General features: G+C 57.7%; 1 protein-coding gene across 3 annotated transcripts in view; it reads right to left on the reverse strand.

The window, feature by feature from the left end:
• Positions 1-10,598, reverse strand: part of LOC119109551 (muscle M-line assembly protein unc-89) — a 112,597-nt gene that overhangs the window by 81,338 nt on the left and 20,661 nt on the right. For all 3 annotated transcript variants that reach the window (XM_037233223.1, XM_037233221.1, XM_037233220.1), the window contains exon 2: positions 3,855-3,977. In XM_037233223.1, coding sequence (XP_037089118.1) covers positions 3,855-3,977 — 123 coding nt within the window. The remainder of the gene's footprint in view (positions 1-3,854; positions 3,978-10,598) is intronic.

Consider the following 10,598-nt stretch of genomic DNA (forward strand, 5'->3'; position numbering starts at 1 on the left):
TATATGCGTTATCCATTTCGCATTATAGTATAATCACATCACGCTCTCATTGGCCACATGCTGCTCGCTCCGGTACCTCGTGTTTTCACATAACACTGGCCTGCCTATCTCTACCGGGCGCTGGAGTATGTAGAATTGCAGGTAAGCACTGTCCACTACAACAAGCTTCCAGCCATAGTATTTTGTTTTGTAACGTGACAAATAAGCATAACGGCGTGGATGTTAACGACCTTTTTGGAGGTTCCCCGCCACGTCATTGACGCTCCGTCATGAAACCCTGTGCCACAGGAGCGACGGACGTCCGCGCCGTTCTTTCCCAGACTCTGAACGCCGACGGACCCCTCCTCAGGGGGAGGGGGTCTGAGAGCCGCCCCCAGAGCGGATCATCGGCCGGTCGTGGGCTGACCTGACCGCCCTGGCATTCGTTCGCGGGCGGCCGTGAAGCGGTGGAGGCTCCTCTGTCTGGCCCCAGTCCAGCCACGCTCGGCGTCGGCAGACTTGGGACTACCGCCCAGAGGCATGTCGCGTCGTAAATTGATAGATGAGAAGTCAAGAGGACAAAGACACACTTACGGCAGCGATGTCACCCATTTGCTCTGTTCACGTATATTTCACATGCTATGCTGTACTACGTTCTGCCCCCTCTGCTATGCTATCACCAATGTTCTCCACAAGCATAGCAGCCCATGCTCAGTTCAAATATATCTCTATGGATCCTCAACCAACCACAGATGGGGCGCGAAAACCGAGAACCCCATGTCATACGCGCCACCAGAAAATTGCTCGAAGCGGGAAAACTTGCACCAAGCCACTGCAACGCCGCCCGCGCGGCTGGACGTCTGCGTCGCAGCCAGCACCAGCTGCCGGACACGGCACGTCCGCTGGTGCTGATCTGTCATCGGTACACGCGCCGCGGCGCTGGGTCGGACCAAGACCTGAGGAGGTACAGGTCAGGCTCTCACGTAGTCCCCACCCACCGGTGGTACAGCTCATACCGCACCAGCGCCGGCCACCTCGTCCACCCAATCACATCAGACCGGCTCGGGCCCTCACTCTTGTCCGGCCGCACCAGCCCGACTTGGGCCCTCACCCTCGCTCGACCGCACCAGTTCTCCCCTCGGCCGCAGCAGCTCGGGCCCTCCCCAGCTCGGGCCCTCACCCCCGCCCGGCCGCACCAGTCCTCCCTCGGTCGCAGCAGCTCGGGCCCTCCCCAGCTCGGGCCCTCACCCCCGCCCGACCGCACCAGTCCTCCCCTCGGCCGCAGCAGCTCGGGTCCTCCCCAGCTCCGGCCCTCACCCCCGCCCGGCCGCACCAGTCCTCCCCTCGGCCGCAGCAGCTCGGGCCCTCCCCAGCTCGGGCCCTCACCCCCGCCCGGCCGCACCAGTCCTCCCCTCGGCCGCACCAGCTCGGGCCCTCCCCGACTCGGGTCCCCACGCTCGCCCTGCCCGGGCCGGTCGGATCGGGCCAGATTGACCGGTCGGCACGGACGTGCCGGTCAGCAGCCACTCCGGCACGCCTCTAACCGCTAAAAATACTCGGCCGCCGCCCGAGCATGAGTAACTGGCCGCCGCCGTGCACTGGGATCACAGTCTCGGGTCGGCAGGAGGCCCAGCCAAAACGCCCGGCTGCGGGGCGCAGCACTGCTGACCCCGTCTGGGCGGAGGCCTGGTGAGGAGCTAGTACGCTCCCTTTAGCTGCGGGGAACTGGCATACGTCAGCTGCCGAAGTCCTCAGGTGGCAAGGGCAGCTGCTGCAGTTATTTCGCAAAGGCTGCAGCGCCTCGGTACAGTGGCTGTTCGGCCCAGACGCACGGAGGGAATGGCGAAATACGAAAGGGCATGGGTTTGAAGCACCACTAAGAGAGACATTGCACATCTATAAAGCATATCATTGCTCGCTAAAATGAGAACGTGGCCCGTCTTCTAAAATGACCACATCACTTTCTCAGACGTCGAATCTACGCTTACCCAAACAAAACTCATAACTTTTCAAAAAGTGCAGAGAAAGGATGCGCCACCAATGGTATGACATGATTAATGCTGCTGTTCCGCAACCCAACACACATCTGTTAGGGTCCCGGCAGTGTATACAACCATCACTCCAGGGTGTTTCGATTGAGCTGCCATTTGAAATTGGGGCACCCAAGTGAGTGCTGCTGCCAGATGGGCATTGGGAAGTGACATACGACTGAGATTGCATATTGAATCACAGGTCACTCACACGTCATCTGCTCCTGCCCAGGTCACATTCGACGGCGGAACATCAGAGTAAGAAAGGGAGCCCGACATCAATCCAAAGCCCCCGTCCTCCCCGCTATCTGCAGGCAAATTTGTCATTCAGGCGATTCGTACGCGCCTCGTCTTCTCGTATCTTTGAGTGGATCCATTCCGAATAAGCCACGCTTCGTGTGTCCTGATGGCAATCGCGCACTGTCGGAGAGACATCGATTATTCAGATGCTGATGACTTTTGGGGGTGATCCATCATCCGAGTTCACACCCCGCGCGGTGGTGCCTTGTGTCTACAGCGAAGCCCAGGCGATGCTCGCCGCGTAGACCCAGGCTGTTGGTACAGCATGCTCTATCGGATTCAGTAGAGCATGCAGCACTGATTGGAAATCGACGCGGTTCGGCGAGCGGCGCTGTCGCAGCGCGCTCAGTATTTTGCTGAGTGTGACGATGGCCGTTTGAAGGGCAGGTGAGTGTTTACTGAAACTCTGAGTCCAGGTGGAACAGCAGACAGATGGGCCGTGGCGTTCAGCTGTCCAGACTGTCGCGGCTTTATCGCTTCGTTCCATAAATGAAGCAGTCAGTGGTGAATGCAATCACGTTTCAGGTAAAAACAAAACTGTTGCCACTTGCAGTGGTCAGGGTTGCACGAATGTTCTCTTGCTTAAAGCAAGAAGCCTCTACAAATGGCGAAGCGGAATAAGCAGCTTGACAATAAGCCTAAGCGGAGAAAGAGGTGCCAGCTGCCATGGACTTCTCCCATAAAACGGTTCTAATCGTCGCTGGACGCTTTTCTCTGCTATCCTCCGATCTCTTCGCCAGCTCGATTTCGCTCTCACAATCCCAGATGTCATCCAGCCGCCAAAATCGCCACAAACGAACAAGCGCGACTCTTCCATAGCGAGGAAAGCCATTCCACCTCTCGGTCCACTTCCAATACTGCGTTCAGCACATCTGCCAGGAAGCATACACGTCAGCTCCATCGAGACCGATGCAGAGCCGCGCAGCCAGCCGATCGAGCGGCGCGCTCTAATCAGGTGCGGTGCTGACCTCCGAACCTCTGGGCGCGGGTGATGGCACTATGCACGTGCAAACACGGAGCGTGAGTGACAGCCGCCCAAGGATGTCTGACTTATTGGGGTCGGGGTCGGACTACCAACACATGTGGGCATTACGGGATCTGGGGTGAAGTTCTCATTTCATGCGGTGATGCTCCACTACCCGACCCCTTCCCTCACTTCAAATGGGTCAATGTTGGCTTTCGATCTGAACTCTGAAATCATTTCAACATCCGACACCAAAGTCGCTTTGATTCTTTCAGCGCCAACAGGTGGACCGCCTTTGATGTAGATGTATGTGCATAAGAGGTGTGTCGTACATCTGTCGTGCTTGCCTTTGAAGAAGGGGGCAAACACAAGACAGATTCCGCTATCATTCTTGAGCACCCACGCGTTTAACCAATTGAGGACTCTCCCAGTCAAATTCAAGAGTAATGATGACGACCCGCTGAGTAGCTCCATTTCATATGATCCACGCGCAAACTCCTTCTGACAAGTTAAGGCGGTTGGTAACAACCTAACCGCCCTGTGATTGGAAGCACCCGCTCTGAGCAGCGTGCGTCGCTTACCGCCAGCTTCTGGAGCACTTCGTCATGCTGTTGGTGCAGCAGGAGCGCCTCGTCCAGACTGGGCGCCAGGTGGCTCAGTTCGGGTGTCATCTCCAGGGCCTTCAGCTCCACCCAGTGCTTGTTCTGCGGGCAGAGGACAGCGCTGCAGTCAAGGAGCACACAGCGAGCATGGCTTCTCAAACGCTGCCGGTCACGGCTCTCCTGCAAACTAGCTGCTACAGACCACAGTGAAATACGATGAATGATTAGTACTCTTGAGCACCTTCACCTTTTCAATCCTCCGATCACGACACGGACGCTCACGGACTCGCAGCGGCCGAGGGTCAGAACACTGCCACGGCATAGTTGAACAGTACGTCACCGCTAGGGGGAGGATGGAGGGGTGGGGGAAGCCACAGCAGGCGCGGTTACAGCTCTCCTGACGCGCTGCACGAGACGACCGGTCAGGAGAACTCAACGTGTTTTGTGCCACAGAGGCCGGGGGTAGTCAAACCCCACACGAGCAACTCTCACGGAAAACGGCTAGGAAGAACAACACGAGCCTTCGCCCCCTGCAATCAGCTGTTTATGTTTATCGATAGCCCGTCGTTCGTACTTTCCTGTCGCATTCGAGTGCCTCCAAACGTAAGCGCCACACAGCATATCACGCGCGTCAACAAAAACATCAAATTGGAAATTTTCCAGGCCCCACGCCAGTCACGGATCGTTTTTGCCCGGGGCACGCCATCTCCATACAATGCGGTCGGTGCGTCGATTCACTGACAGAGCAACACAAATCTGATAAGATCACACGGCCGGACCACACGCCAGCAACAAACCACTCAGGCTCCACATCTGCCCGACAGGACGCGGGGCAGTGGCAGCAAGACGCCCTCGCAGCTGTCATCATGCTGCGGACCGTCACCCTGCGGAGTCGCTGTCCCCAGGGCAGCTCCGCCCAGTAGTGCCCTGGAGACTACCCGACGGAGCACTGCATAACACGGTCTGCATCACTGCCATGCCAGGAGGCACGAACAGGTCCTGCACACCAAATAAGGTTTTGTTTGCGTGTTCCGTATTCAGGCTGACTTGCTGGATTGCTGATAAAGATTGTGCCGTATCTCCTGTGCAAAATTTTGCCGATGAGACTCATTAAATGTCTGTGGATTAAGCATGCGTGCTGCATTTGTTGTGCTGGAGAACGATGCAATACAATGCCTAATGCATCTGATAATCTTTCAAGGTCACGCTACCCCGATCTAAGCTGCCGTGTCAGAAAAACTTGCATACGCTCCGATGCCTGCCTAGCCTGTTAGCCGTGACCTTTTCACATTTGGACTTGCACACGTCCCCCACTTGAAACCCACTGACGTTTCCTGTCAGGTAAATGACAGTCAGATGTTTGGCCTTCACCATTATCCGGCTGTGGCCGCGTATCTGAGAACATATCTTGTGTGCCGGCAAGCCCGAGTCGCGCACAATCCCTGGCGCAATCGGTGACAAGTGGCTGATACAGTTGTCGATTGTTTACCCCTTGTCTCGTTATCGGCGGTAGGATCGACGGCCGGTTCATTACCAGGCGACAGGGGCATGTTCATTACCCGCAGACGAGTTTCGTTCATTACGCACTGCCCTCGGTGGTGCCCTGAACTGGGGGCGCATTCCGATGTCACCCAAAGATTTATCAACAGCGGTGACTGGAAACATTGAAGTAGAAGCAATCATGCCTATGCCACGTTGTTGCATAGTCATTATTGCTATCGTGCATTTGATAACTGCTCTCAGCGATTGTCGAACAGTTCCTGTTTTGTATCTTTCAGCCGCCGGCAGCGACAGACTGTGAGCCGTTGTCGGCAAGTCGGCTACGATACAGAGGTCAGCCTCTGCTGACCCGGAGCCGCGGCCTCTCCGCCAATCAGCCGCCGCCAGCTGGTGCGCCACGAGTGCCGTAAAAGGTCGCCGCGCCACTTTCGCAGCGTGCCGATTAGCATCGCTGACCGAGACGGGCGGCGCGGGGCGCCGGCGGAAAAAGTGAAAACTGCGACCACCGACGGCGCGCGTGGCGGCGGGTCACACTGGCCCGGCCGTCGATGAGGTCACTGTGGCTAACCTCAGGTGCTGGACACCCCTCCTCGACACTTGTACTCGGCGAGGTCCGGCCGAAATGGCTGGTTACAGAGGAGCGATGAAAGCGGCTTGCTGTTGCAAACGGGACCACCTGGCGCTGGTGTCTCTCCGTCGCTCCCACGGGAGCGGGCAGCTGAATGGGCCGCCGCCGTCCCGCCGATCAGGGGTCAATGAGAGGCGCGCGCTGGGTGGCGGCCGGGAGGCCAGGCAGAGAGATCACATTTGGTCGACGTCACGCGAAAGCTGCGACGAGGCGCGCTGCGAATAAAGACGGGACCTTACGCCGGCTGCCGACGCGAGGTCTTGGTAAAAGCGGACGCCCCAAAACTGCGCACGATTTTACAACTTCCTCATTATCGAGTACGCAGTGATGCTGCTGATATTTTGTTCTCGCTCGGACGCGCTGCCTTAAGCTGAAGACATATATTAGGCTGCTTCCTTGGAGACATTCGTCCAGTTAGGCCAAACAGTGAAAGAATTGGTGCATTTACTCGCTCTAATCATCCCAATCGACAGAAAAACGGCCGAGTTTCTACCCTTGGCAGCACGGCAAGTTTTGAAATACGCCTGTTCAGGAACAACCAGGGGCGGTGTCATCGGCTTTTTCCAAAACAGTCAAGCAAGACTAGGTGCTTTCTAAGCAGATCTGGGGCCTGCTACCCTGCAAAAGGAGAGAGTCACCAAGGGACTGATCTGGGGCCTGCTACCCTGCAAAAGGAGAGAGTCACCAAGGGGCTGAGCTCGACATGCTATGGCGACCTCAAAAGGCAGAGCTAACCCGATGCGCACAACTTAATGGGACGCATGCTGGCTGGGTCTGCTTGGACTTCGAGCTCACACAGCTGCTGCGTTCTCATCCCAAAAAGCGATATAAGAGCCATCAGCAGCACGAATCAGCGTTCACCAACGTCCTGTCAGCCTAAAAGCAGGCAAAACAAGCCATCAGCTTGCACTTCTGCCTGGCGGCGGTACTCAGGCGGTTCGTATGATGCTTGGCACGGGCCGCGGGTAAATGGTTTACCCTGATCCCATCGCTCCCGCTCGGTTCCTGCACACTCCAGACCAGAATAAGTACTGAGCTCGCGGGACTGGAGACCAATGGTGCTGCCTGTGTGCGGTCGGCCACGACGGAGCATCCGGTGTTTGTGCCGTGCCGGTTAACCGATTTACGATGTGCGTAAGCAAGTATTCGGTTTACGCTAATGGACCGTTTTTTATTGGTTTTCGCTTGGTAGTTTCGCACCTTTAAACATATTAAAGCCTGGATGGAAAGCACTTGAAGGTGATCATGGTGCACTTGCTTCAGCTCCAAACAAAGAACGGTGCGCGTGACCTTCGATCCCCATTTTGTCCGCGCAGTCTAGCCAAAATATTTTCTCCTCCACGAGAACGGATTTGTCGATGTCCGGCTGGTGTTTTTTTTTTTTTACTCGTACCGGTCACTTAAAGGTTGTCAGATGTCTTACCCTTCCTTACGAGAGTGACCATCGTGCTGTTTGCGTGGCCGTAAATGCCCGGAAGACCTGTCCAGGTAGCGATGCGATCTAACAAAACCACTCCATAAGGTTTCGGCACATTTTTAACCTTACTGCATTACCCCCAGCGGCTTGAAATGATTTCTAGAGCAAGAGAAACAACGCTCCCCAAGCCTGCTGTCTGTGATGTGAACCCGTAGGCCTCTTCCTTGTGTGGTGATGGTATTGCCGGGAAATATCACACTCTGCTTTTAGACCTTAATGCCTGCTATAAAAGGGAGGCAATTCGTTGAGCACCGAATGGGATAAGTATCAGCCTAAACGTCGCTTGAGCACAAATGCTTTACAACCTTTTACTTACTACCTGAAACATGAAACGCAAGCGTAGTTCAGCTGGAAATGACATCTTGCTGATGGATCCCCGGAAGAGCGCGTACAACTTGACAAATTGCCACGCCAAACGTGTTTATATTTCTTCTCGCCACGTGCTCGTAGTGATTGGTTACCCTCAGCAACTGCCAGACCACACAAATATCTGACGATGGTTTCAATGACACCACGACGTCCACTTACACCAGGAGCTACGCCGCGGGCAAACGTTGACGGACATTACAGCGTTTGATGGCGTTTGCACGCAACGCTGTATAAGCGTGATGCTGAACTCCGCAAATGTCGCGGAAACAGCTTTCTTCAGTCCCTCTCATGATGGAGTCACAGAGTGATGCAACAGGAAGCTGTATTTCGCACTTTACGGGGTATCAGTAGCCCGCTTCACATCTGCTTAAGTATTTCCGTTAGCTGCACTCGCAGTGGTAAGCGTCATAATATTGGTCCCCTTCCGTTAGCTGCACTCGCAGTGGTAAGCGTCATAATATTGGTCCCCTTCCGTTAGCTGCACTCGCAGTGGTAAGCGTCATAATATTGGTCCCCTTCCGTCAGCTGCACTCGCAGTGGTAAGCGTCATAATATTGGTCCCCTTCCGTTAGCTGCACTCGCAGTGGTAAGCGTCATAATATTGGTCCCCTTCCGTTAGCTGCACTCGCAGTGGTAAGCGTCATAATATTGGTCCCCTTCCGTTAGCTGCACTCGCAGTGGTAAGCGTCATAATATTGGTCCCCGCGTCACAGGCGTCAGAACATCCCAAAAAGAGCGTAGCCAGACCTCTGTTTAAAGCTAACGATTTCCAAACACCAGCTTAGGGCTAGAGAGTGCAGTCTGCATTACAACCGAAGACAATGTGACAGATAAGCGCAATGTGACGATATCTCACTTGTTCGGAATTTGTTTTTGGTAACAATTCGCTTTTTGGAAGCAGAGAACTCTGCTCGTTCAACAAGCCTTTTATTCTTGATAGGCCCAAAACTTCAGATATGACGCCACAAATGGCTGGTGAGCCGTAAACCACGCAATCCAGCCCGCTCTTGCCAACTTGCCGTCACCCTCAGAAAAGTTTGCCGGCTCAGCAGAAGTGCTAGCAGACCGGAAGGTCTACCCTCACGCAACTGAGCCCCCTCCCCACGACGGATACCACTGCACAGACGCTGCTAAACCGTCCACCGCAACACTGCTGATCACATGTGAGCCTCCCACCGCTCGGCGCTAGGCTCGGGCCGAGCAGTGGGGGGGGGGAGGGGGAGCGCGGGCGGCCAGCACCGTACCCCTCCCCTCCGGGGCGGCACCTCCCACCGCTCGGCGCTAGGCTCAGGCCGAGCGGTGGGGGGTGGGAGTGCGGGCGGCCAGCACCGTAACCCCCCCCCCCCCCTCCGGGACGGCACCTCCCACCGCTCGGCGCTAGGCTCAGGCCGAGCGGTGGAGGGTGGGAGTGCGGGCGGCCAGCACCGCACCGCTCCCCTCCGCGGCGGCACCTCCCACCCGTAACAGCTGCGCTCCGGTTCGCGTGGCAGCCCGATTGCCGCCATTTGGCCGACAGCCGTCATGCATCAATGTTGTCATCACGTGTTGACTCGGCTGGCGGGCCTCCCACGCACACACGCAGACCCGTCGACGGCCGACGGTGAGCGGCGCGGCGCGGCGGCGGCACCGCCGCGGGGAACACCGGCTCAGGGTAGCGTCCCGCCCCACGCGGCTATGACCTCAAAGCGTACCAACGCGGGCAACCACAGAGGGACGCCACGCGGTAAGATGACAGGTTGGTGCCACCAAGGAGGAGAGGATACGCAACGTTTAACGGTGGTGGGCACACATGCCGCGGACAATACCGAGAGAGCGTACAAACATACTCATAAACTACAGTTATGTCGCGAGACATGAACGCTGTACTTTGCGTGCGCGAGAGCCAGACGCTCAATTTTCCTGGCGCATTCCCACGCTCGGCTAGACCACATACCATACCGATCCCTAGACGGCTAGACCACATGCCATACCATACCATACCGATCCCGTCGTTGGGACAACCCGACCCCCACCTCGCTCCATGTCCGCATCGAGTCGGCCGCAGCCAGGCCTGCACGACGTGCCCAGCCGTGCCTGCTCCGCCTCCGCCCCCTCCCGCCGTGCCCGGCAAACCGGCCCGCCCGGCGCCCCCTGACCACACCACAACCGCCGCCACATACCCGCCTCCAAGCGGCGCCGTTCGCCGAAACGTGACGGCCCGCCCGCCGCCGCCGTTCCCCGGAGCGGCCGGCGGCGGGCGGGCCGGACCGCCGCGCCGGCTGCAACGGCGAGCCGCGCCGCCGCGCGATGCGATCAGAGCCCGGTCGGGCGCGGGTGCGCGCGAGGGAGCCGATGCAGATGAGGCATTGTCGCGCGGCCGCGCCGCTGACCTTGGCCGCGCCGCAAACAGCGCCGAACTGGCAATGGAGCGAAGCGGTGCACGATTGACAAACGGCAGCCGCCGGACGCGGAGGCGGCTCGCCGGCGGCGACAGGCCGCTGGGACGGGCCGGGCAGTGGGCGGCCAGCGGCGGTCACGGGGTGACGTGGCGCCGAATGCCGTGCAACAGAGAACAGCGGCCGGCACGGGACGACGGAGGGCTGTCACACGACAGCCGTCGGTGACACACCGCGCGAGGGGCACTGACCGGCTCACCACGCCTGCAGCCGTCGGACTCCCCAGCGCTGCGAGTGACGACTCGGCCGGCTGGAGCGCAGAACGCTGCGGTCGGCTCGGATCATCCGTCAAGCTCCTGGCCACTCGGCAGCCG

Source organism: Pollicipes pollicipes, unplaced genomic scaffold, assembly GCF_011947565.3.
Source record: "Pollicipes pollicipes isolate AB1234 unplaced genomic scaffold, Ppol_2.1 Scaffold_7231;HRSCAF=8579_pilon_pilon_pilon, whole genome shotgun sequence".
Lineage (NCBI taxonomy): Eukaryota > Metazoa > Arthropoda > Thecostraca > Pollicipedomorpha > Pollicipedidae > Pollicipes > Pollicipes pollicipes.